Below are 26,064 nucleotides of genomic sequence, written 5' to 3'. Positions count from 1 at the left end.
AATGCCCTGAGCCGGCAGCGGACGGAAAGTGCATTCGGTTGCCGGGCCGGGAGCTGGGCGGTGGCGGGGGGCGGGGGGGCGTTCCTGGCCGCGATGAGGCCGCCCTAGCTGGCGCGGCGAGCGTCCTACGGCTCGGGATGGACTAAAACCCACTAGTTGGGCTTTCAGTGGGTGAGTTATGGGGGTGACTCAGGTCTCTGTAAAGCTGTTTAACGACATACACGAGCTGAACGCAGTACCCTCCCCGCTCGGACCCCTTCCAAGGACGAAGGCAGGATGGAAGCTCCTGTTTCTGCCGAGTGCCTGGGGTCCCTGGGCCTCCTCTGCCCGGAGAGGGCATCGGGGGCCAGAGGGGGCCAGGCACCGCCCAAGAGAGAATCCCAGCGCCTGGCTGAGCTGTCCTCCCAGGGCCCTGCTGCCCTCCTGCCCTGGGTTGGCTGCCGGGAACCCTCAGGGCAGCCCTCGGGGCAGATCCCAGGGCAGGTGTCAGGGCGGGTCCCAGGGCAGGTGTCAGGGCTGGTCCCAGGGCAGGTGGCAGACAGGTGGCAGGACAGGTGTCAGGACAGGTCCTGGGACAGGTGTCAAGCAGGTCCCAGGGCAGGTCCCAGGGTGGGTCCCAGGGCAGCGCCTCCCCCGCTCCCCGCCGCTCAGCCCGGGCCTGGTGTGGAGCAGGCGCTCAGTCCTGAGCGGGTCCAGAGGGCCAGGGATCCCGGGTGGTCCCCGCTCATCACTTAACCCTGCCCCCTGGTCCTGGCCAGTGGAAGTGTCCGGGTCAGGAGCCGAGGGGGCCTGGCATCCAGGTCACATTCACAGAATCGTGGGGAGAGGGAGGAAGAGAGCCCCATCTGGGGTTTGGGCCCCAGCCCAGCTCCGAGCTCCCCTTTGACCCCAGCCATGCTTGTGGCCTCTCCGGGCTCCCCGGCGCCCAGCGGGTAGGGGCTGCAGCCCGGGTGCTGAGCTCCGGAGTCGCGGCCAGAGCTGGTGCCTGGGGCCCGAATTCCAGCAGAGGAGGGACCTTGTGGTCTCAGTCCTCGGCCTTCACAGAGGGTCCCCAGAGGACAAGGGGCAGAGGTGCCCCACGCCTGCAGGATGAACAATGAGGGGCACCTGCCCTGGGTGTCCCAACGGCTTGGGGTGACGGGGCCCCTGCCTGTGCCGTCGCAGGGACTCGGGGCCAGGGTGCTCAGAACCCCAGCTGGCAGTCTTGTCTCCCTTCCACCGTTGCTTCTTCTAAGAAGCTGAGCACGATGGTGGCCACGTCTGGGCGCCAGGAGGATGCGGCCAGGCCATCGTCCCCAGTGCTCGCTGTTCCACCTGCCTCGGACGTCCGGGGAGCGCCGGGTGTCCCTGTTGTCCCACGTCCCGTGCACGCACTGCTGGACTACCTACTGTGTCCGCCGCCCCCGTCTCCACCCTGAGCTTGTAGGTCATTCAGGAAAGTGGCAGGAAGGGGGGCCCTGGATGGAGGACCCCGGCCCGCCTCCCGGGGGCTGGACTTCGGAGGGAGGGGATGCTCTGGTCACAGTGGGGGACGGGAGATGCCCGCCAGGTGGGTCACTGTCCAGAAAGTGCTCATCGGGGAGGCAGCTCGCCACCGGCTTTGAGACACAAACTCACAAAACCCCACAGGAAGGATGTATAAAGCCACCAGACTGCAAACTCGTGGAGACAAAACTCATCACACAGAGATACGTTTTAAATATTAAAATATATTTATATACACGTAATTTTAACTGAGGACACCTGGGAACCAACGTCCCACGGAAGTCCCGACGTCCTCCCAGCAGAATTCGCAGGTGCCTGCTGACTGTGCCACTCTGCCCACCGCACTCTCAGGTATAAAACAGATTCTATAAATAAGGTGATGCAAAATATTGGTTCATAAATATCTACATATGCAAGTGGCTCCCGTCCTGCAGCAGCTCCGAGGACAGGAGGGGACAGCAGGTCTGAACACCCCAGGCAGGCGGCTCCAGCGGGACCAAGACCCCGGGGACGGCCTCGCAGCTGCTCCGCTTTGCAGGAGAACCCCCGGAAGGGGCCAGGCTGCCCCCAGGATGCGGTGAACCACACCCGAGGCTGCGGGGGGCCGGGCTTTGTACTTCTCAGCCAGTGGTTCGACCGTTGGGGCTCCTGGTGTGCAGGCCCGCAGGCTCCTGGAGAGCTCGGCCTCGGCCTGCAGGGGGCTTTGCACTTTCTAGAGCTAACAGCGCGGTACGGTTGCATAGGTTGTTTTGAAAGCACGGCTGTTAACGTGTCCAGGGTTCCGGAGCCCCCGGGAAAATTCAGTGCTGTGCGGTTATGTCCGTCCGTCCACCGGGCGAGGACCGGGAAGGGAGGGGCCGCTGGGCCTCGTTCTTCCTCAGGAGAGACCATCAGCCCGGTCCCCGGGGACCACGAGGGAGCTGTGCCCACTGTGGATGCGCCTCGCGTTCTCTCTCCTGGGCGCCTTTGAGACTCACGTGCGTCCACCACCAGCGCAGACCCCTCAGCATCCAGTGGGAGATTCCCGGAGGGTCCTCAGCACTGTGGCATCAACCGGCGAGGGGTCAGCCCTTCTGGGGAGAAATCGGTGTCCTCGGGAAGCGCCCCGTCAGACGTCACTGTGGGGCTGGAGGGCCGAGGGGGCATCCGGGAGGTCCATGGCGTTGTCGGAGGCCGAGGACTGGCTGGGCAGAGAGGCGCCCAGGCCGTCGGGAGACTCCGAGGGAGGCTTGTACAGGAGGCAGGCGATGGTGAAGAACAGGAAGCCCAGCACCTGCGAAGAGAGGAAGAGCTCGCTGCCCGCCCGGCCCCGGGTCCCGGGGACCCCCTGCTCCGGGGAGAACACCCGTCTCTCCGGGATACCCCTCGCGCGGACACCAACACTATCACAGAGGGAATGAAAACCACATGTGGGTGAAGATAGGCCCCAGATGGGGGGGAGGGCTTGTCCCGGCTGCACAGCGTCCCCCCGGAAGAGCCGTCCCAGCCCTGACCCCCAGAACCTGCAGCTGGAAATAGGCGTTTGCAGGTGTCACTCAGTTAAGGATCTTGGGATGAAATCGCCCTGGACCTTGGGTGGCCCCGCCTGTGGTGCCGGGTGTCCGGGCAGGAGCGAGCAGAGCGCGCCTTTACAGAGCAGCCAGGGAGGCGGCCACGTGCCGCGGAGGCAGAGACGCGGGGGAGGCGAGGGGGCGAGGACCCAGGCCACCGCGCGGCTGGGGAGCGGCCTGGGGCTGACCCTGCGACGCGGGGCTCCCGCCGGGTCCCTCGCAGCCTCGAGGAGGAGTGGGCACGGATGCTGGCCTCTGCGTTCACGCGTGTACTTGACCGTGTAAGTGCCGGGTTTTAGCAGGAACCCCCACCGTGCTCCTTGGAGCATCCCCCCTCCCCGGGGGGCCTGAAGCCAGTGTCCACTTTGGGACAATGACCGGATGGGACGCGTTTGGAGCCTGTCTGCTCCTCCTGCTAAAACTAACCCTGCCTTTAGCAGCGATCCCATCGGCGCGCCGCCGCCCAGGGGGTTATTATGTGGGCGGGCGCCCGGCTACTGGCCTGAGGGACTGGAGGACACAGGAGCAAGAGGCGAGGAGCCCGACCCACCACCACGCGGGAGCCACACCAAGCCCTCCTCACCCGGGGCTACTTTTCTGCTAATCCAAGGGGGCGGGGGGTCCTCCGTGGGGCCGGGGGAGGGGCTCAAGAACAACGTGGGGCAGGACGTGGAGCCCGAGCCCGCCTCCAGCCAAAGCAGGTCATCAACACCCTGTCGCAGGCCGGCCCTGGGATCTCGCTGTGCCCTTTCCCGCCATCACGCAAAACCCAGGATATAAATGCTGTGCTGCCCCCCACGCAGCGCGAGCCTCGGGCGCCCCCGGAAGTTCATCGTGACAGGGCTGGGTGACGGGCGTGCGGCGCCCTGGGCACCGTGAGGCCAGGAGACGGCGTTGCTCACGCGTGGGTCCAGCGAGCCGCCTGGCCCGGGGGGGGGGGGGACGGGCCCGCCAGCGTCTGCGCGCAGGAGGGGACCTGGGTACCATTCCTGCGAAGCCTCCGCTGACCGGAGCCCCAGGCCGCCCGCAAGCTGCAGGGTGATGATGCCGCCTCACCTTGTACGCCAGCCCGGAGACGAGCATGTACCGGCTCATGGCCGCGTTCTGGTACACGAAGCAGGAGCCCTGCTGGCCGCACTGGTCCTGCCACAGCAGGCACGCCCTGTCAATGACCCAGCCGAAGGCGATGGGCCCCGGGATGCCCCCTGCAGAGAGAGGCTGCGTCAGCACCCGCGAGGGCGGGGGGCGGGGGGCAGGCCGGGCGGCTGCGTGGGGCCGCGCGGCCTGGCCTCCCCTTTGTGCTAACGAGGAAAAGCCACCTTCAGGGCGAAGACGCGGGCACGGGTCCCTCTAGTGGACTGTGAGGGGATGATGTCCTTCTCCGAAGCCCCGGGGTTGGGGGCGGGGGAGGCCCACCCGCTGCGAGCCCTGCTGGGCGGCTGCGTGAGTCTACACACGCCACAGTACCTAGAGTTCTAACCACGATCCACTGGATGCCCAGTGCGAAGGATCTCTGCCGGTCGCGGACGCACCTGAAACGGAAGGCGGTGGCATCAGCGCCCGGGGAGGGTGGCCAAGTCACACCCCCACGCCGGCAGCCGAGGAGCGCCGCCGGGCCGCGTGGCCGCCTCCCCGGGGGCAAGCACGTACCCTGCAGGATCTGCAGAGCTCCACGCGGCGGGCTGCAAGGAAAGGTTCTGGACCAGAGCGAAACCCAGGCCCGGGGCTTACCGTAACGTTGCCGTCAGCGCAGGAATGCTGCTGAGGAATGTAAAGATAATTACAACGAATATGAAAACCAGAAGGAGGGGCTTTCTTTGACAAGTTGAGGTGCATTTCCCTGCAGTAGCATGGCCAAAACCAGAGGAAAAATTCTGAGGGACACAGCTACAGTCTCGGTACACCTGAGGAGCGCAACAACAGCGCTGATTACAGGAGGAAGGGACAGGGGCCCTCCCGGGGCGCGGCGGACGGCACGTGGGCGGCGGCCACTCACCTTCTGGCCGCCCGGGCTGGGCACGGCCGCCCCGGGGCACCCCGCATGGCAGGGCGAGTAGTAGGTGAGGCCGTCGGAGCCGCACACGGGGCTGTAGTGCTCGGGCCGGCAGGCGCAGTCGGCGTTGCAGGGGGCCGTCAGGTCCAGGTGGCCGTCGGGCAGGAGGCTGCGGGGGAGACAAGGCGGTGGGGGGAGCTCGGGCTCGGCCCCCAGCCTCATCTGCTCCACGCGGTCGCTGGAGCCTCGCGCCCGGCGCACCACACCCCGTCCTGCTCCCCCACCGCGGCTGCAACACGCGCTTCCCCTCGGTTATTGCACAGGCAACGTGTGCACGGGGCTCCCAACACCGACACGACAGGCGTGCCAGGGCCAACCCTCCGCCACGGCGCCAGCCCCCCGGGGCTCGGCTGCACCCCCGCACGGCTTATGCGTGCGTGCACACGTCTGCGAGCACAGACACACGCTTTCCTCTCTTGTCCACTCAAATGGAAAACCCCAGACCGTGGCTCCTGCTCCCACCTTCCCCGTCCCCCGGGGCCACTGGTGCCCCGACAGGGGGGCCGGGGTCTCCCCTCGACGCCGGCACCGCCCGACCCTCACCTGCCGCTGTGGCTGGCCGTCACCCCCGCCATGGGCACGTTGGGGCAGTGGATGAAGAAGACGAAGAAGGCCAGCAGGCTGGTCAGGGTGCACAGCAGACACAGCTTGATGATGCCCGCGCCGCGGAGCTTGAACTTGTTCACGAAGAAGCCGCCCAGAAATGTTCCGCCACCGCCCGCTGGCACCACCAGGTACCCTGCAGGAGAGGGAGGTGCTCGGCGAGGTCCCCGGGGGCCGCAGGAGGGGGGCCGGTGCCCACTGGGTCTTTACAGGTGGGGACACTGAGGCCCGGAGCCGCCCACCTGTCCATGTGGCAGCGCTTGGCTCTGACCTGCGTTGTCAGGCGCTGGACAGTGGGGGCGGGGGCTCAGTCCAGGGGACGCAGGGGCCGGGCGGGACTGGAGGAGAAGTCAAGGCCCCGGCCTGCCTGCTGGGGGGGCCCCCAGGACACCTGACTCCAACTGTGAGCCACGTTTGGGGAAAGCGGGGACCAGTGCCATTTCACATGGAGGGATTCGTTGGCCCGGGGCTCCCAGGCCATCCCTGGGCGGGGGGCGGGTGGCAGTGGGGGCTCGGTGGGCCTGTCTCTCCAGCAATGACCCAGGCCAGCTCTGGCGTGGACCTCTTACACCCCTGGGGTGAACATGGGGGACCTTGGAGGATGCAACCGTACTTGGGGGGCTGTTGGCACAGGAGAGGGGGCCGCCCGGGGAAGGGGAGGCAGCTGTAGATGGAAACCTGGGCGTGTGAGGTCAGCCGAGAGGCAGGTGAGGAGGGGTGTCTGGGGTGTCAGGTAACAGGGAACGGGGTCCCGAATCAAACGCCGAAGCCCCGTGCCGGGAACAGAGCCCTGAGGGCTGGGGTGCAGCTGCGTGGCCCTCGTGCTGCCCAGATGCGCCCACCTTCCACACGTGGCGTCGCCCCTTCCAGCCAGGATCCACCCCCGTGGGGCCGGACCAGTGCCTGGCATCGGCCCCTCTGCCCGGCGGGTGCTCAGCAAGGCCGCGGCTGCCCTGGACGGTGGTGGGGGGGTCTCAGGAGGGCCCCTCATTCCCGAGGGCCAGCCCGCCCCAGGCACAGGCCGGGGACGCCCACCTCACGGTCCCATGGAATCCTGGGACCCCAGACACCTGGCTCACGGGCATGGCCGAGCCCGAGGGTCCGGAGCTGGGGGGCCCCAGCCCTTCCTGCAACAGGCCAGGGGTGAGGACAGCCAGGCCTGTCGGTGCGCGGGCAGCACACGTGAGCCGAGCCCGCCCCACCCTCCCACCAGGAGGCGTCGGCCGAGAGCCGGCCAGCCCGTGGCCAGTGTCCCCAGCTCCGGGGAGGGGCCATCGCGTCCCTGTGGCCACGTCAGGCGGCCCCGCACCCACTCCCGAGCCCCCCGCAGGACCATACGGCCGGGAGCCCTTGGGACTGCTGAAGGATGCTCTGAGGACCCCTCAGTCATCTGAGAACGAACGAAAGGTCAGAGGACCCCCCCGCCCCATCCAGAGAGTTTTCTCACCAAACAAGGTGGCAGCCTCCGAGGCGCTCAGGCTGAACTGGGCCTCCAGGAACTTGGGGCCGAAGGTAGACATGCCGGCGATGAGCGTGGCCTCGGTGGCTCCGGCCAGGCACAGCAGGATGAAGGTGGGGTTCCTCAGGAGGAGCCAGATGGAGCTGCACGCGGAGGCCAGAGAGAGACGGAGGCTCAGGGGGGCGCGCCGGGCTGAGCGGAAGCCCCGTCCCCGAGGCCACGGCCCCCACTCCTGGGTGCACAGCCCCCGTTCCGCTGTGGTCACCCCGCATCTGTCCCACGGACGTGAGGACAGGGCGTGAGGCTGGGCTCCGGGGAAGAAAGCCAGAAACGCAGGGAGGAGCCCTCCCAGGGCCACCCCCTCCAGCGCGGGGACACCCTAAACGACCGTGCACTGTTCGGTCACCACGGGGTCAGCTGTGAGGACGGGCAGACGGCCCGAGCCAGGGGCCGGGGGCCCGGGAGGTGGCTGTCCCCAAGTCCAGGACTGGCCAGGCCCTGCGGACGGGGGATGACGCAGGGGGTCCCTTCTCAGCCAGCCCTTGAGGGGACACAGAGGGGCCTCCAAGGAGCCTCGGGTAGGCATGGCTGGCTCCCCAGTTGCTCTGCTGCGTACTTGGGGGGCTGCTGCTGGGGTCCCCGGGGAGGTCCTGGGAGGACCGGGAGTGCGACCCTGCACAGCCCGGGGGACCCTTGGCCTCCGGCCTCACTGTGAGGGTCGGACATGGGCCCTGGCTGCCGTCCTCCGTGTCCCCACTGAGCCTGGCCGGTCACCAGCCCCGGCCCCACCTTGCCTGCCCTCAGGATGAGCCCAAGTTCTTTGGGGGCCACTCGCTCCAGCTGAATGGAACCCAGGATCCCGTTAGGGGTTCAGGCCGAGCAGGGCTAGAGCCTGTGATCACACATGTGACCCCACCTGCCCCTTAAATGTCACGAGGGGCACAGAACACACTGTCCTCAGGGGGCTGGTGAAGGAAGCGGAGCCCAGAGTGGAAAACACACAAAGATCGCAGCCAAGGGTGGGGGGTCCAGGAGTAAAGACGCTGCGTCTTTGTGGGGCAGCCGGTCACCCCGCCCGGGAGCTCTAGCGCCTGCGCATCCCGACTCCCCGAGCCGTCCCCAGCCCTCTAGCCACCGGACAGCAGGTGCCTGGACTAGAGCACGGAGGTGTCTGCTGGCCCCCGGCCTCGGGGGCGATGTGGCCGGGAGCCCCAGGTCACGGCGGGACAGACCCTTGCTCTCTGGCGCCTAAGGAAAAGCAGGTCCTGGACGTATGTGGCCACGGCCCGGCGGCCGTTGGGCGGCTCCGACCCGGCCTCCTGTGCTTTCAGTCCCGAGTGTACAGCTCGGAGCTGCTCTACAACCGGAGCAGGTGCCCAGGCCTGTCCTCGGAGCCCCCCTGGCCCCCCCGGAGACCCAGCGTCCATGAGCACCGCCGGCCGTCCCCACGCCAGCCCAGAGAGCACCGGCCACATCTCGCGGCCCTGTCACGGCGGCTGCAAACACCTTGAGCCTCAAATGCTCTTCCTTTGGAGGCACAGGCCGGCGAGCAATTGGATTTTGGAAAGAAGGGACGTGCGGTGCAGCCCTACCTAGCCTTTGCGCCGGGACACTCGGGCCGGCGGCCAGGAGGGAGCCCCGGGGCTGCCCACAGGCTGGGTCGCTGGTGCTGTGTGCAGGGAACCCGAGGGCCTGCTCCACCGGGGGCTCCACCGCGGTGTCGGGAGACTGGGTGAGCTGCCCCCAGACAGAGGTTCCTGCACCCCGGCCAGTGAGGCCCCGGGCCAGCCCGGCCTGCCTTGGGGGCAGCTCCTGAGAGGTCTCACGGGACGTGGAAGCAGGGGGCCACCCACCCTCCGCCCGTAGCATGACAGCAGAAGCAAAGCAGTGGACGGCGGGCAGCACAGGGGCCTCCCTGGAGGCCCTTCTCCCTCCCCCCGGCGAAGGCAGGCACGGGGACTCATTCCAGCCACCACCGGCCCCCCGCCCCACGAGGTCCATCAGACACGACCATTCCCGGGCTCGGGTCCCAGAGGGCTGGAGGGGCAGGTAGCAGCTCAGCGAGGCCGAGGACTCAGGTGGGCGCCTGTCCAGGGGCCTCCCTCCCCATCCCTGCGACCACCTCCCTGGAATGCCTGGTCCGTGGAGAGGGTGCTGGGCCCCCAGGAGCTCCGAGAGCAGAGCAGGCCAGGGGCCTTTCGTCCCGATGGCGTGTGAAGACCACAAAGCCAGGCCAGTCACACACAGGGAGGATCAGGGGAGCCCTGGAGAGGGGCCGGTGCAGGGCAGAGGGCTGGGGTCAGTCCCGCTCCCCCAGGGTCCTCAGAGCCTCGAGACAGAGAGAGGGCATGATGAGCCTGGAGCCCCCAGGGCACAGGCAGGTGGCACTTGATGACCCGGTCAGAGGACAGGGGGGAGTGAGGAGCTGGGGCCCGGGCCCTCCATCGGGACCAGAGGCCTCTGGCTGCTGCTCCTTGGTCTCTTAGGTCGAGTTTTGGGGCCGATACCTGCCCTGCACTGGGTCATGAGGGAGGTTGAGGGGCTGTGCGCTCACCCTGCAGCCTGGAGGGGTCACATGGACTCTCCTGGGTTGGGGTCGAGATCCAGCGTGCATGGGACCCCCCGTAAGGGTCTTCAGGACACATAGACACGGGCAAGAGGCCCACACCACCCCCCGTGAGGTCCTTACAGAGGCAGGTCTCTGATGGTTTTCCCGAAGTCGGGGTTGCTGACGGCCGTGGGACCGCTGTCCTTCAGCTGGTGTGTTTCAGACACTCTCATGACCACGTAGCGTTGGGAGCCTGGAAGGACACGTGTTGGTGAGAGCGGGGACCAAGGGCTGTGCTTCAGGACCCTGCCCGCCCCCAGGTCTGGGCCGGTCCTGGGATGGAGGGCGCGGGGCCAGGTGTGGTGGGGATGCAGCACGGTGAGCGGCGACCAGCTGGAGAGAGCCAGGGACACACGCTGGGACCGGGGGGAGGAGGGGCTCAGAGGGGCCAGATGCTCAGGCTGCCATGGGCCCCGCTCTGAGCCCGTAGGGGGAGGTGCCGCAGGGGCGGAGGGTGCCCGGGGTGGGCAGCACAGGCCCTGCAGGCCCCGCCCAGGAGGTGAAGGCCCCCGACTGTCCCGGGGTCCCCAGCAGCCCCAGGGAGGGGCTGACGCACCCACCTGGCAGCTGGCGAGGGTAGCCGAGGATGGGGATGGCTGTGAGGAAGGCAGCTGCCCCCGCGCCCAGGAAGCCCACCCACCAGGCGCCGACCCACAGCGGGCTCTCGGTGGTCAGCTCCGTCCTGTGGGAGAGGGGCCTGCGGTCAGCATCCCGTCCACGCGTGTCCAGGCGCCCACGCCGGGCATCCTTCCGCACGCTGCTCCGTGGGAACCTTACCGGGGCGTTGGGGCTTCTGGGCGGGCGGCTGCACAGCGCGGATGCCCGCGCCCCCCCCCACCCCCCGCCCTCGGCGGCCCGTCCATCTGGCGGCTCCTGCCTCCTAATCTGTTTAGCGAACTGGTAATCTGGCGCGCAAAGCGCCTTCCCGGGTTCCGTGAGCCGTTCTGGAGGCTTCTCACGCCCAAGGTCGCGGGCGCCACGGATGTGCAGCTGGACCGAAGCGGGGGCCCCGCGCCTAAGGCTGCCGTCTGAAGGGGGGCCTCCTAGGGCTGGGCCTTAGCCTGCGGGGTCTGCGCTGGCTCCGGGGAGTCCGCGGGAACTGGGTTGAACTGAGGACGCCCAGCTGGTGCCCGTCCCCCCGCAGCGATCAGGGACCCCTCCCTGGATCCCCGCACCCCCAGGCCCCGGGCCCCGGAGCAGCCAGCGTCGTCCCTGAGCACACGTGGTCCCCGAGGGGCCGGCGGCCCTGCACACTCACCGGCTGCCGACGTCCGTGTAAACGTTCAGCAGGGCGCCCCCGATGAGGTAGCCGGCGGCGGGCCCGAGGATGGCCGCCGTGTAGAAGGTGGCTGCGGGGGAAGGGGTGCTGCTGAGGGGCCCCGGGGCTCGCCAGCCGCTGACGCCGGGAGCCCCACGGCCCACCCCAGGGAGCCCCTCGGCACCCGCGCCCTCTGCCCCGGCGCACGGGCCCTTTGGACCGGGGTTTTCATCTGTGCAGCGTCCGCTGCCTCCCGGATCCGGCCGCTGTCAACTCCTTATTGTTTTTTATTTTTTATTGATTTTATTTGTTAAAGTAGGTGCCACGCCCAGGGTGGAGCCCAACGCGGGCCTTGAACACAGGCCCCTGAAATCGGGACCTGAGCTGAGGGCAAGGGTCGGACACTCAACGGCCCGAGCACCCAGGCGCCCCCCTCCTCCCCCGCCCCCCCTCCATTAACTTTCTAAAGTGATTTCATGTTTTTTCCATCAAAGCCAACTGTAGTCGGCGTGGGGACTCTCTCTCCTTCAAGAGAGCTGAGCTCCTGAGGGCGTCGCCTGGCGGGATGACGGGATGACGGGATTGGACGCCTCCGCAGAGCATCACCCCCAGCCCCTCCCGGAGCGACCCTGGGTCAGCACCGCCGGGACTTACAGGGACCAGGCCCGAGGCGGAAACGCGGGGGCTGCAGGCGGCTGGCAGGTGCAGCCGGGCCCGGAGCGCCGGCCGGTGTCACCCCTGGGGACACCTGGCCGGGCAGGAGGGACGTGGGGCTGGGGGGCACCAGGTTGAAACCCAGACATGTCGCCGCCCACGCCCGTGGGTGTCTCAGTGGGAGCGGGAGGCTTCCGGGAAGCCCTAGGGCCAGGGCCGCGGGGAGGGCCCAGCTGACCCGGGCACCAGCCGCCCCAGGTGGCCCGAAGGCCAGTGCTCACCGGCTACCCCACGAGTGGCCACACACGCGGCCGGCCATGGGCAGACGCACGTGAGGGTCCCCGCGCCCGCCCCGCCCTGTGCCCACCGCCCCGCTCACCGATGTAGACAGGAGAGTAGCTGGACTTGACGTTCTCGTCCAGGTAGGTGACACCCAGCGTGTAGAGCGGCGTGGCGCCCACGCCGTGCAGGAACTGGCCCAGCATGAAGACCAGCCGGTAGCCCGACAGGCCCGAGGCGCCGTCCACGCACGCCACGCTGCGGTTGGCCCCGCATGTCCCGACGCCGTCGGCCGCCTGCACGTCGTAGGCGCCTGCGGTGAAGTGGGGCAGGGCGAACACCAGCGAGCCGGCGCCCATGACCAGCACGCCCCAGCCCAGCCAGCGCGGCTTGTGTCCGTTGCCGCCGAAGTAGCTGACGAAGGTGAGGCACAGGCAGGCGGCCACGTCGTAGGAGCTGGCGATGAGGCCGCTCTGGTAGCTGTGCAGGTCGTAGCGGCGCTCGATGGACGTGATGACGGTGTTGATGAAGCCGTTCACCGTCATGCCCTGCAGGAAGGCGGCGGCGCACAGGAACAGCAGGAAGCCCCGCGGCGTGTTGAAGGCCTGCAGGCACCCGGGCGCGAAGGCCCGCCAGCCACACGCCGCGCCCTGCGGCCCGGCCGCCACGTAGTGCATGTCGGGGGCCGCCCGGGCGCGCTTCTCCGCCTGCGGCCGGCACAGCGGCTGGCTGCACGGGTCCAGGGGGCTGAGGGCCGCGGACCCCGGGGCGCCCGGGCTCAGGGCCGAGCCGGGGGACACCCGCCTGCCCGGGGCATCCGTGACCGCGGCCGAGGGTGGGCTCCGGAAGACCAGGGGCGGCAGGGAGACCGCGGCCTTGTCCCCTGTGCAGCGCTGCGGCATCTCCGTCCAGGGGCGCGGGGGGCGGCTTCGGAACCCGCCGAGCACAACTCCAGGGGCGGGCCTGTTCTGTGAGGAGAGCTTCGGGTTAGAAGGCCGACCCGGGCCGTCGAACGCACTGACATCTGCGCCCCGACGCCCCCGTGCCTGGTCCCGTGGGGCCGCGATGGCCCTGTGGCCCGCTCCCCGGTCTGCTGGGGTCCACGCCAGACCCGCGCACCCGAACAAGGCCATGTGGGGGCCCTGCGGGGCCCTGGATCGCCCGGCCCCCCGGCCCCGCGGCCTCTGCTCGGCCGGCCTGAGCTGTGCTCTCGGGCCCTGGAGGGAGCTCCAAGCGTGGACGCGGCCTCCACCCCGTGCAGCCTCAGCTCCGCAGGAAGCTCACGGCGGGCACGTGCAATGGTGGGGGCAGTAGAGGCAGGGCGCGCCCCCACTCGAGGGTCACCAGCGCCCACCCGGCTTGCCCTGCGGCGGTTTTCAGAATGTCCCAACGGGACGCGGCGGGTGGCAGGTGGCCGAGCTAGTGAGAAGAGGCCCCAGCGCTCCCTCTGTCCACTCAACCCCAGCCCACCCTGTTCCCATGCTCCACCTGGGCCCTCATTCCCCCCGACCCCAGTGGGTCAGCTAACCCCGCATCTCCAGGCTCCCAGGACCCCACCTGCCGTGAGAAAGGGCAGCACGGGGGGGATGGACGTTCCGCATCGGGCCCTTGGGAGCCTTCAGGGGCTGGCATTCCCGGTAAGTGACCAACACCCCGGCCACCCTCAGACGCCTGCGCCCTCCACACTGTCTGGGCCCCGCTTGGCAGGACACGCAGGGGCAGGGATGGGGACCGGGTCCTCGCAGGGCTCAGGAGGCAGCAGGACAGCTAGGGACGGCCACAACAACAAGTTCTCCCCTTGGAAATCAAAAGCCACAAGAGGGGGATGCCTGGGGGGCCCAGCGGTGGAGCATCTGCCTTCAGCTCAGGGTGTGGCCCCGGGGTCCCGGGATCGAGTCCCACATCGGGCTCCCTGCAGGGAGCCTGCTTCTCCCTGTGCCTGTGTCTCCGTCTCTCTCTCTGGGTCTCTCATGAATAAATAAACAAAACCTTAAAAAAAGAAAAGCCGCAAGAGAACAGCAACGAGCAGCTCCAAGTCCGTGGCCAAGTTTTACCTGAACAGCTGTGGATCTTGGACACGAGCACGTCAAGCTCAAGCCAAATCATACACATCACATCATTTAAATTAGCAAATTGGGAATCCAGTCTGGGGTGTCAGCCAGATGATGCACTGGTGGCCTCCACAGGCACAGGAGAATCGAGTGGCAGCACTCAGAGCCTTCAGGCGGCCGGGCGGCCTCCTCCGGGGGCTCCCACCTGGAGCCTGGGCACACGCGCTCCCGCCCCGCCTCATCGCCCAGGCAGATCAGCACGCCGTGACTGAGCCCCTGCAAACTTTTCCTATCCCTGCCCCAGTTCTGCCCCAGTTTGCCTGTGCCGTCTGGAAGGCTCTCGCCCGTACAGAGGCTCTGGATCAGAAACGGGGAGGCTGGCCCTCCCGGCGCCTGGAACCGTCCCCTCCACCCACAGGCCGGCGGCCGGGGCCCCGTGAGCCTAGGATCCGCGACACCGGGCGTCTCCAGCCACTAGGATGGTCCTGAGTCTCATGGAACTTCCCAAGGATGTTTCTGAGTTTGCACCCGGATCTGGCCCGGCTCGACCTGGGCACCAATATGCGTGTGATGTGCCAGACGCTGCGCTGGACGTCGATGCACGGGTGGTCGTGCCGACGCTTGGTCTGAATTCCAAGCACACGCTGCTGTCTCACCACAAAGGCCGCGGGACCCGTCCCGCAGGAGAGCCCGCAACCCGGCACGACCGCAGTGTGGCCGGAGTGGCCGAGCCCACCGTGCACACAGTGAGGCACAGGCCCAACGGGCACCGAGCTGCTGGCCTGGTGCCTGGGCCATCAGCTCCCCTGGGCAATGCTGCTGGAGTCGGGCTGTGCCCCGGCTCACTCACGGGCAGTTTCCTTCCAGGATCTGCCTCCGACGTGGGCAGCACTGACACCCGAGCAGTCAGCCAGGGGACGGGGACGTCACGGCTGCCCTCCCTGCCGGGGCCCAGGGAGTGTTGCTGACCCACATTAAGGCCGGGCCGTGGCTCTGGGGCCGCTGCCCCTTGTTTGTGTCCCGGGGCCCCGCGGCAAGCCGGGGGGCAGGTGGGGGGGCTGGAGGACCCTGCGGCACACAGCACGTGGGGGACTTGGCCCTCTGGGGACCAGGTCCTGCAGCCGGGCTGGGAACTCTTCCTCCTGGAGCCTGCGGGCTGTACCCAGGAGCCTCCCTCTGTCCGCTGGGCTTGGGTCTGGACAAAATGAGTGTCTGCCTTCCAGCTGCCGTGAGGCCTGACCGCAGAGCTGGGGCAACGCAGCGGATGGCAGAGGACCCGAGCATTGGGACAGCGGAGGCAGGCCAACGGGCAGCCGAGGGGCAGGAGAGGCCGCCCCCCACCCCCCGGGGGCTCCAGGTGGGGTCCACGGGCAGCCTCACCTAAGACCCCCAGGGCATCTCACTCCTGGTGACTCCCCTCCTCCCTGCAGCCCCCTGCCCACAGCCAGGCCCAGAGCGACTACCTCGGGGCCAAGAGCAGCGTGATGGAGGACTCCACCTGTCACTTTGGGGGGCCATGAGGTGCCAGGTGTGTCTGCAGCGGTGTTTCTAGGACAAATCAGTATTCTAATGGGTAGACTCAGTGCCGGTGGGCCTCGTCTGATCAGTTGAAGGACTGAATAGCCCAAAAGGGCCGGCCCTTCCCTGAACTTGTCCTGCGTGGCTACCTCTGACCGGTCGTCATGCCTGGCTCTGGAGGCCGCCCTGCCGGCCACACCTTTACCTCTCCTGACTCCCCTGCTGGTTGGCTGCGCATCTGGGGACTCGCCGAGCTCCATAACTGCACGGGCCAAGTTTCTCATAAGAAATCTTCGTACGTGTGTATCTGTCTCTAGGTAAGCTTATACGGAGAACACATACATACGTCAACAACACAGACGGACGGACGCGTACCCCGTACCGACTGGTTCTCCGAGCATCCTGACTGATCGGCGGGTAGTTCTGCACCAACACCGGCTGCGTGGGAGGCGTGAGGGGCTGTGGGGCGCGGGGCCCTCCAGGACCCTGTCCTCTCCGGGAGGAGCCACAGCCCCTGCACCTGGGGACGACTGGTAGGAGCCAGCTGTCCCCACCCGCAGAGCAGAGCGGCGCAGATGGCAGAGGCGCGGTGCACAGGGCGGGCCTGGCTGCAGAGGCCCTGGGGGGCTCAAGGCGCCGCCGGCACCAACCTCTGTCCCGTGGGCCCGGTAGTGGCCGAGCCCTCAGCACGCGCTCGGTGAGCCCCCGAGATCCCAGGGTCAGGAGGCGGGGCTGCCCGCGGATGGGGGACAGGGCTCCCGGGGGATGCCAGCCAGGCGAGCCCCAGACAGTGCCACACAGGAGGAAGCCCCCAGGATGGGAGCAGCCCCCGGGGCACCTGCTCAAGGCCGGGCTGCCCCTCCCCGCTGCGCTGCTGCCTGCGCCTCGTCGGGGAACAGCTGGGGCCGCGAGCTGTGCTGGGGAGGCCCTGGATGGCTCTCCGGACCCGAGAGAAGTGGACGGATCGTCCTCCTCCTGCTGCTGCTTCCCGGGGAGCCCTTATCCCAGCCTCCAGGCTTGTCCTTGGTCCTCGGAGCCTCCCCACCACAGCTGGGGCCCACGCCTGTTGCCGCGGGGAGAGGAACCCCTCGGGATTAGGTGCCCAGGATTAGCAGCCAGGATAATGTGGGCCGTGGGGCCTTGAGCCAGGAGCTCTGCACCTGGGGCTGCCGTGGGAGGGGCAAGGGTGTGTGTGCGCGCGTGCGTGCGTGTGTGCGCCCTCGTGCAGCTCACTCAGGAGGACACCTCGGGTCCCCTACTGGCCCAGCCGTCAGCCGCACCTCTCACAGTCTGAGCCACGAGGCTGCAAGAAATCCAGGTCCCAGTGGCTTGTCCCCCCCCCCCACGCCCCACCAACTGCAGCGTGAGGAGCCAGCGGCCCCGTGGGTGGCCCTCCCCTGGGCCCTGGCGTCAACACCGGGCTGCGACGGGGTCAGTCCTCGCGAGCCCCCCTCGGCTCGCTTATTCCTTACGTGCTGGCGCAGGGTCCTGGGCGCAGCTCAGTGCACGCGTGGAGGCTGCCTGCCAATGCAGCAGGCGGCAGGGCCACGGCTCACCCAGAGCCGTGCCGTCAGCCTAGCGCCGAGCCCCGGTCCTCCTCTGCCAGGCTCCTGGGGACAGGCCGGCTCGGGCCCAGCCCATGGCCGCAGGGAGGCCGGCGTGGGGCGACTGGCGCCCTTCCAAGTTAGGGGCCGGGGTTCTCGCAGCTCCAACCTGGACCCCGCTCGCTGGGGACATGTACAGGTTTCATTTCTCTTCCTCTACGCTCCCTTCTCCCTGCACCTGGTGGCTCTGAGGTTGACAGCCACAGCCATGCCACTGTGACACGTGCCACCCTGTGTGGCCGCCCCTGCCTGGCTCCTGGCCGTGGGTCTTCACCCTGGGCCCTTCCTGTCGCCCTGCCTCGCCCTCCCTCTCACCCCGGTCCTCGCCCCCGTGACCCGTGGAAGTCCTTCAGGCAGCTCTCTTCTCTCGCCTCCTACGTCCGTCCTGATGTTTCTTCCTCTGCCGGAGAGAGCGGAGAGAGCATTCACTTGTGGAAGACGAGACTCAAAGCTATTTATAGAGCAGACCCTGGGCGGCAGGACGGGGTGGCCACAGCAGTGCCCGGCCCGCCCAAATTTGCATACGTGATGACCATGCCCAGGTGAGGGGGGAGGGAGCCAGCCACTCTGCACAGAGGCCAAAAATGAAGGACTGTCAGAGACAGCCGGAGGACCTGTCCCTTTGGGGGTGCCCTGCATGGACTCCCTGCTCCCCACCTTGTGTCCACAGCAGGCAGACGTGTGGGAGGGCAGGCTGAGCCAGAGAGGCCGGTACAAGTTTATTCGTCTTCCCAACCCGTGAGGTTTGATCCACGGAGGGGACGGAGAGAGGCTGTCTTGCAGCCTGGCGGGCGTTCCCGCCCCGGGCAGGTGGTGAGCCTCTCTTTGTCTGTGTCTCCACTTCAACAGAAGTGTGACATTGTGGGGAGGAGAGAGCGAGCCCCGAGGTGAAGGCCCCCGGCCTCTGGGCACTTGGGGCTCACGGGAATGAAGACCCGCAGAAGGGCCCTCGAAGGGTCTGGAGGTGCCGGGGCACTGGGCTCAGCCCCGTCCAGGTGGCCTCTTCGGCCCGTGGATCCACACACCAGGCCCAGAGCTGCTGAGACGTAGATCACCGTGACAAAATGCACGGGCCGCATGGAAGCCTGCGGTGGGAATGGGGTGCCACTCAGCCTGCCTGTCCCAAACCCTAAAAGGCATTGGGCCAAGGAACAACATCTCAGGTTCCCCCAAAGCTTCCTGGAGAAAACACCACTGACGAAGGGCGGTCCCACTGGGTGCAGAGGACGCCTTAGAAGCCCTGCAGCCCAGGAGCCTGTGACTCTCTGGACCCCGGGCTTGGTCCTCAGTGGGCCTCGCCTGGCCACACGGTGAGCAGCTAAGGGCCTGCAGCAGAAAGGGTCCCCCTGGCCAGCCAAGCAGGGGAGGTGACCCGGGGCCCCACAGGCCGGTTCCTTCCCCTGCTCACAGGACCCAGTGTCCACCCACACACAAGAGCTCTGGTCACCAGAGACTGGAGCTGGCGCTTCCTTCGGGCTCACAGGGCGGGGTTCTGACAGGCCTGACCGTTACCTGCCACGGGGGACACTGGGTCCTGCCCCGAAGCGGGCTCCCACACACCAGCAGCACGCCGGGGCCAGACAAGCAGCTCAATGTCCCCGAACAAAAGCAGCTGAGAGGTTCTGAGGATTATTGTCTATCCCCTTCCAAAAGCAGACAATGGGCTCTTTGCCACGCCTGAGAACAGGAGGCCACGTGGCCCAGGAGGGACTATTTCTGCGGCCTCCGTCCGCACCGGAGAAAGCAGAAGTATGGCGGGGCGAGTCCCCCAGGTACCTGCGGGGCCAGCTGCCCATCCCTTCTGACCGCGATACCAGGCTCTGTTCCGCTACCTGCCCACGACCCACGGGGAGGCCCTGAGCACCAAAACCGCCACGGTAAGCACGAGTCCGCAGGGCTGTGAACCGACACCGGCTCAGCAGCGCTGACCTGGAAATGGATCAACATTCATGGAGACTTCTAGATCGTCTGGAAGCCAGACAGAGACCCAGACCTGGAGCCGCAGCCGTGGCTTATCAAGGCAAGGGTCCACCGGAGCCCAGGGAGCCAGGCTCTGCGCGGGGTCAGCCAGAATCCGGGGCTCTGACAAGGACAGGAGCGCCGCCCCAAGACCTCCATCCCCTAGGCCATCGCCCCTAACCTCCCGGCACGCAGCCACCTGACCACGGTGGTGGGAGGGACTTGGTTGGGACCTGCCCAGGGACCTGGTTGAGGTGAGGGGCCACACCCAGGGCAGATTAGGTCAGAGCCACCCAGGAGGGAAGTAGCCCCATAAAAATTTCCCGGGTAGTGGCCGCCAGCCCTGCCCAGCAGGAAAGCAGACCTTCCCTCCTGTCCTCCTCCTGCGGGGCACCTGGGAGAGCCGGCTGTGTGGGCGCTCCCTGAGAGGCCGCCTCCCTGCCTCCCGCGGGCCTTGGCTCCCCCTGCCAAGGGCTCTGGGCCCACCTGTTGGGGCCCACCTGTTGGGGCCCTGTGCCACGCCTGGCTCCCGGGGTTGTGTCCTCCCGCCGAGGACAGAGCTGCAAGATGTCTGGAGTCCCCCGAAGCTGGACCGCGACCTCCCCACCGCGGACAGGCTGGGAGCCCGTGGGCAAGTTTGCTCAACTGTAAAATGGGAGTGATAGCAGCCACCTGCCGCCGCGTTGCCAGGCCTCCTGGGACGCTGTTGGAGCCCTGAGCGCCTTCTGGGTGCTCCAGCAGCTCCTCCCGCGCCAGCGCGCTGGCCCCGGGGTCACACGCAGACCTGCGGAAACCAGAGGCTTCCTCTCCCCGGCTGCACCCGCCAGCGCGGTCTGTGCTGGGCGCGGGGTCCCAGCCCGGGCGCCCGGCAGCCGGTTCCGGTGCGACGGAAGGCACCGGGGCAGCAGGCAGCGGGAGGGGCGGCGGGCCACGCGGAGCTGAGCTGGTCCCTCCGGCTGGAAAAGTACCGAGGCTCCCCCGCGCCTCCCGGGCAGCGCCGCCGCCGGCTCAGCCGCCCACGCCCACCAGCGAGCGCGTGCGCGCCGCCCGCCCCTGCCCGCGGGCCTGCCCCTGCCCCTGCCCCTGCCCCTGCCCCTGCCCCGCTCCGGCCGCCGCCGGCTCCCGTCCTCCGAGGAAGGCCGCGCAGGCCCCGGTGCGCATCCGGGTTCCCGTCCTCCCTCGCCCGCTCCGGCCGCCGCACCGAGCCGGTGCCCGCGCTGCCGCAGGGACGGTGCCGCCCGCGTGGCCGGGGCTGGGGACCCGCCGGCGCAGCCCCCCCGCCCCCGCCCCCGCCCCCGAGGTGCCTGCGGCGCAGCTGGCGCCGACAAAGCCCAGACGCCCGAGAAACTTGTGCGCTTGGCGTCCCTTCCCGGGCCCCGCCGCAGCCGCAGCCGCAGCCGCAGCCGCAGGTGGAGGCCCGGCGCCTCTCTGCGCCCCGGGGAGGCGCGTCCGTCCTGCCCCGACCCGCGGGCCTGCGCCTGCGTGCGCCCCGGCACCTGCCGCGCCCTCCCTGCCTCCCTCCCTGCCTCCCTCCCGCCTCCTCCGAGGCCTCCCGCCGGGGCAGCCGGCGGCGGCGCGCACTCGCCTCGCGTTTCCCGGGGCAGCCGGCCGCGGGGCGCACCGCTCGTGCCCCTGCCCGTGCCCGGCCCCGCCGGCGCCCCCTCGCGCCGCCGCCCAGCCTGGCGTCCGCCTGCACCTGCCGCGCTCCTGACGTCAGGGGGGCCGGCCCCGCGCCCCCGGCCACTCACCGTCCCGACACCCGGCCGCCGCGCCGCGCTCCGCGCTCTGGAGGCCGCCGGCCCCCGCTCCCGCTCCATTCATCCCCTCGCCCCCGCCCGGCCCCGGCCCCGCCGGCCCCGCCCTCCCGGCCAATGGGGGCGCCGCGCCGGCTCGGCCCCGCCCCCGCGCCCCGGGCCCGCCCCCTGAGCTGACAGCTGCGGAGCGCGCGGCGGGGGCGCGCGGGGAGGGGCGGGGAGGGGCGGGGAGGGGCGGGGGGCGCGGGGGTGGCGCGCGGGGAGGGGCGGGGGCGCACACGGGCGCACGTGGGGGCGCGGAAGGGCGCTGGTGGGCGCGGGGGGTGGCGCGTGGGAGCACGTGGGGGGCGCGGCGGGGGCGCGCGGGGAGGGGCGGGGGGGGCGCGCGGGGAGGGGCGGGGGGGCGCGGGGGGGGCGCGCGGGGAGGGGCGGGGGCGCACACGGGCGCACGTGGGGGCGCGGAAGGGCGCTGGTGGGCGCGGGGGGTGGCGCGTGGGAGCACGTGGGGGGCGCGGGGGGCGCGTGGGGGCGCGGCGGGGGCGCGCGGGGGCGCTGAGGGGACCCCGGCTCGCGCGCCCGCGGGTGGCGGGTCCCTCCGCGGCGCCCCGAGCTGCAGCCAGAAGCCGCCATCTGCGCGGCGGTGTCCTCAGGCCCCCTGGCGACTGGGTCTCTGACTCAGAAGTGAAGCTGCCGGGTGTGAGGGCCCCCGGGTGCGCAGGGGCCCGAGAGGAAGTGAGCTCCCGCCCAGCCCTTCGGAAAGGCCGCCAGGGGCCGGTGGGGGGGGCCCCGGGGGCTGGGGGCTGCCGCGGGGAGGGCTCACCCTGGCGCGGGGAATCCGGTCCCTACCCGCCCCCCCCCCCCCCCCCCCGCAGCCTTCTCGCTGGGCTGATCCTCTTCCTGCCGTGGGCACCAGCACCATAGGCACCAGGCACCGTAGCCAAACCGTAGGCACCGGCGAGAGCGACGCCCCCACCCAGCACCCAGCACCCAGCACCCAGCACACGGCCTGAGCGCGTCCCGTAGGAATCCCATGGCGCTCTCCCACGAACCTCCACCGCATTGCCTCATCTCTCCGGGTCTGGTTAGCTCATCTGTGAACCGGGGTGATGACACTTCCTCAGTGTCCCTGAAACCAGAAGGTGGGATGAAGCAGGGCATGGGGCAGGGCCGCAGACAGGAGCTCACAGGGGTTGCTGAGTTAATACAGTAACAGTGCATCACCTGGACCCCCCACAATTTTTCCTTTTAGTTTCCACAAAGTGAATTAACTTAAAGAGAAGTCGGGTCACCTGGGTGGTTCAGTCAGTTAAGCCACTGACTCTTGATTTCGGCTCAAGATTATCATCTCAGGGTCACAAGACGGAGCCCGGAGTCGGGGCCCCTGCTTAGGGTTCCTGTTCCCTCTCTCTGCCCCTCCAGCCTGCTCTACTCATGCGTGCTCGCTCGCTCTCAAAATAAAGAAAGAAAAAGTCCACAAAAGTCAACTGTGTGTGTGGTTAAAGCCTGAAGTCCGCGCGCGGGGTTAGCGAGGACGGCCTGACCCCGGCCGGTGAGGGCGGCCGTACAGAGCGAGGCCGCGGACCGCAGAGGGGGTGGGGGCTGCCCTCTTCCTGCGGGGCCGGCAGCGGCGGTGCTGGGCTCGGGGACACATGCACGTCTGAACGGTTATTTATGAAACGCTCTGCCTTCAGGGGCTTGGCTTCTGCCCCCCGCGGCCCCCGGTTTCGTCCTTGCCTCCACGCATCCGTCCACACCTGGAAACGGGGCACAGTCTGGCTGCTCCTGGCGGATCGGCCGCCACTCCGGGCAGCGCTGAGGAAGGGAGGAGACAACCACGCGCATTCCCAGGGGCAGAAGTTCTGTCCGAGTAGGAGGAACTAGCAGGAGGGCCTCCCTGGCCTGCCTGGAGGAGGAGGCTGGGGGGGCGCCCCGCGAAGATTCCCCGCGGTGAGCCCACGGCTCTGCAGCCCTGGCCTCCGGGGGAGCCGAGCCCGCTGGGAGCATTCCCCGGGCAGCTGACGAGATGCCCTGGGTAGGTGGTGAGCTCCCCGCCAGGGAGGCGTTTGCGGCGCTGCCCGGAGCTCCGATGGTGAAGCGTGCAGGCCTTTCAACTGCCAGCAGCCGCGCTGGATGTACTGTGTGGTTAGCGTCGGAAAGCGCCGTCCAGCTGCTCCCCAGGTCACACGGGCTGGGGATGGGCTGTCCCTGAGGAGACCTCTCCTGGACCCGAGGGGCAGGTGGGAGGAGGAGGGAGGACAGAACCGGCTCCTGCAGCGACTCAGGCTGTTGGCAGGTTCCTTGGGCGCTGACTCCACCCGTCGCCCGGGCGGCAGCGCCCTCTCACCTCAGGGAAGCGCTGGCCCCCGAGGACCCTCGGCTCAGGGCTCGGCCCCACCAAACTGAGCGTCACGTGGGACCGCAGGGCTCCCCCTCGGGGATCCTCCCACGGGACTCATTCAGAGGCACAATTTGAAAGGTAAATCAGGAGCAAGCATTTCAGGCATATTAATGCAAAACGCAGGCCTTCCGTTCTCAAAAGCTCACCCGGGTGTCTCCGCTGCACCTCGGGAGACCCCAGGGAGCACCTGTGTGCCCGAGACCCCAGCCGGGACCGGACGGGGTGGGGCCTGGGGGCGGGGGCCCCGGGAATGATGGTGCCAGCCGGACTCCTGGCGGTAGCGCCGTGGGCCGGGCTGTGGCCTGCTGTCCTCAGGCCACCCTGCCCTTGGTCCTGCGGTGGAGGGATTAGGAGAGGCAGGGAGGAGGCCGGCTAGAGGTCACCCCCGGAGCACAGCAGCCTCTGAGAACGGGAGCAGCCTGATAAAGTGCCCTGGAACATTCTGAACTCAATAACGTCTATCCTGGCGGGGTTTTGTCTGGAGAGGAAATAATTAAAAGGAAAAGAGAGAATCCAAGTCCCGGCTGCATTGTGGTCCTGTGGGGGACGCACTGCGGCGTGTCAGGGCAGCTCCAGGAGACTCCGAACAGGCCAGGTACGTGTTTATGGTCAATCATTCTTCTCTGATCTCATCTTGGGAGGCATCCCAAAGCCCTGAAGTGTGCAGGCTTCTGCTCACCCACCCCGCTCTCCGCCGGATGTCTGCTGCCTTTATGCACATCTCACGGCGCGGGGAGCACCTCTCCTCCTAGGATCAGAAGCCAAGTGAAGAGAAAGAGAAACCTGTTCCAGGTCTTGGGACAAGTTAGTGGCCAACCTGGAAGCGCCCCGGGTACTCCACGGGCGGACGGAAGAGGCACCGTGTTCTTTGTAGAAGCCGCCAACTAACGGGTCACTGCTCAGAGATGCTGGTCACAGAGACTGGGTTCTGGGTGGACAAAGATGAAGCCCGGCCTCTGCCACCCGGCCACGCAGCCCTGAGCTCTGAGGACTCATCTGAGGACACGTGGGGCACCCAAAGTTCCAGGAAAGGCAGACCCAAGAGAGTGGGGCCAGGCCCCTCTGCGCTGGCGGCTCTGGCACGGGTGCCTCCGGAGCTTCCGGAAGAGAGGGGCCAGCCCCCCCGGTGCCCGCAGAGCCCAGCCCTCGTCCACCCCAGGGCCTGGCTGCCCAGCAGTTCCCTAGAGGGATCATTTGACGTTCATCGGGATCCACGTGTGTGGTCCTTCTGCATCTGCTTTGATAAAGAGACAAATGTGTTTGCCAGCTGGAGGGCACCCGGACTCACCTGGGCCTGCCCAGGGCCGGCCCCGCTGGTCTGTCCTGGAGGTGGGGTCAGAAGGTCCACTTGGCAGAGCTCTCCCCTTCCAGAATGACCTCATGGGAGGTGAATTGTTGGTGGCCTCACAGGTATGTGTGCGGGGCCCTGCCGAGGCCGGAGACAGGCAGGCCTTCCCGGCGGCTCTCGTGCCCACCCAGGGAACGCGCGTCACTCGTAAATCCTGTAATTGCCTCGACTGGCGAGATGAGCTTGCACTGGGGGCTTGTGTTGCAAGCGTTAAAAGCAAACATTCAAATTATCAACAATTATTCGTAGGCCTGCTCGGGCATTTCCTCGTGTCTCATTTGACTGGATCCGCGGCACACGGAGTGGGCGGGAGCTGCCACCCGGGCCTGCCCTCGGCACCTCTGCCCTAAGCCACTCATGCGGTGCCTCCTCGTGACAATCAGCAGGAAGGAGCAAAGGACCCTCGGGAGGGAAAGACACAGGACGCAGGGAGGCAGGGCCCCACCTCTGCAGGCAGCTGGGGGTCTGTCCCCGTGCCCTTCTGGCCCCGGCCCTCCCTCGTCCAGTGTCCCTGTCCTGTGTGTCTCCCGCCGGCCTGGGGCAGGAGCTCACACCCCTGCCTGGCGCTCGACTCCCTGCCCAGGCCTCCCTGCCGCCCGCCCTGCCTCCCGCTGGCTCCAGCTCCTGCCCCCTCCGCTCCAGCTGGGACCCTCCTGTGCCACAAACACCCCGAGGGTTGTCCTGCCCTGTGCCTTATACCCGCAGTGTTCTGCTTCCTGAAAACGTCCATCCCGCCTCCTCCAGGAAGTCCTCAAGGACCATGTCTCTCTCCCCACCCTAGAAGCCGGACCTCTGAGCTCTGTAGGTCTTTGTAGACATAGGCCTTGCCCTGGCATCCCTGGCATCAGGTTGCATGCTCCCTGGAGAACCTTCCAGCACTCTGGACACCCATTGTCTGACACCCCAGGCTGTGAGCGAGGGGGTGAGAAAGAGCAGAGGCACGCTGGTGAGACATGATCCCAAGGTTCTGCCTCAGTTTCCCCTGCCCTGGGAGGTGTCCTGGCATCCACAGCCTGGTGCCAGCCCCAGGGGCCCCCTGTGCTTGGAACAGCCTCATCGCGGTCCCAGAACTGCTTCCGGGCAGGTGGTTCTGTTCACTGAGTCTGGGGCACGTGGGTCTGGCTGAGCCCTCGGACCACCGTCCTCCCCCACCCATGACCTGTTCCTCCTCCGTCCTGGACGACACTGCTCCATCCCACCGAAGAGCGCGGGGGCCTGAGAGCCCCCTTCCCCGGACCAAGCTGCGAGGTCCCCTGCCCTCCTGGAACATGACGGACAAATTTGCAACCGAGAAGCTGACCTCCAGGGGCTCTGACCTCGTGGCGCCAGCGGTCCTCGGCAAGTGCTGCGGCTGCTGGCAGGCAGGTGCCCTCGGGGAGCCCCGGGCTGGCCGGGAGGGCAGAGCGGGCAGGTGCAGGGGGGAGCCCGCAGCTGTCCGCGGGAACCCGGGGGTCGCCGCCGAGGACAGGCGGGTGGGGGGCTG

General features: G+C 68.3%; 1 protein-coding gene across 13 annotated transcripts; it reads right to left on the bottom strand.

The window, feature by feature from the left end:
• Positions 1–1,689: 1,689 nt before the first annotated feature.
• On the bottom strand, positions 1,690–25,060 carry SLCO4A1 (solute carrier organic anion transporter family member 4A1). Of its 13 annotated transcripts, none has more exons than XM_072801673.1 (13): positions 22,125–25,060; positions 21,885–21,961; positions 12,050–12,917; positions 11,017–11,107; positions 10,319–10,440; positions 9,840–9,951; positions 7,139–7,293; positions 5,632–5,827; positions 5,032–5,197; positions 4,767–4,939; positions 4,503–4,567; positions 4,092–4,240; positions 1,690–2,758 (listed from the first exon to the last, which is right to left on the bottom strand). In XM_072801673.1, the coding sequence occupies exons 3-13, from the start codon at positions 12,849–12,851 to the stop codon at positions 2,594–2,596; spliced, it is 2,196 nt and encodes a 731-aa protein (XP_072657774.1). In that variant the 5' UTR covers positions 12,852–12,917; positions 21,885–21,961; positions 22,125–25,060; the 3' UTR covers positions 1,690–2,593. The 13 variants fall into 13 exon arrangements, 12 of the variants coding, with proteins under 12 accessions (XP_072657774.1, XP_072657773.1, XP_072657769.1 ...); XM_072801672.1 differs by having other exon boundaries at positions 21,885–23,981; positions 24,522–25,060; XM_072801668.1 differs by lacking the exons at positions 21,885–21,961; positions 22,125–25,060 and adding exons at positions 17,438–17,522; positions 18,899–19,017.
• Positions 25,061–26,064: the final 1,004 nt, after the last annotated feature.

This window comes from Canis lupus, chromosome 26, assembly GCF_048164855.1.
Source record: "Canis lupus baileyi chromosome 26, mCanLup2.hap1, whole genome shotgun sequence".
Classification (NCBI taxonomy): domain Eukaryota; kingdom Metazoa; phylum Chordata; class Mammalia; order Carnivora; family Canidae; genus Canis; species Canis lupus.
Note: the sequence above shows the minus strand (reverse complement) of the source record. Positions and strands in the feature narration are given on the sequence as shown.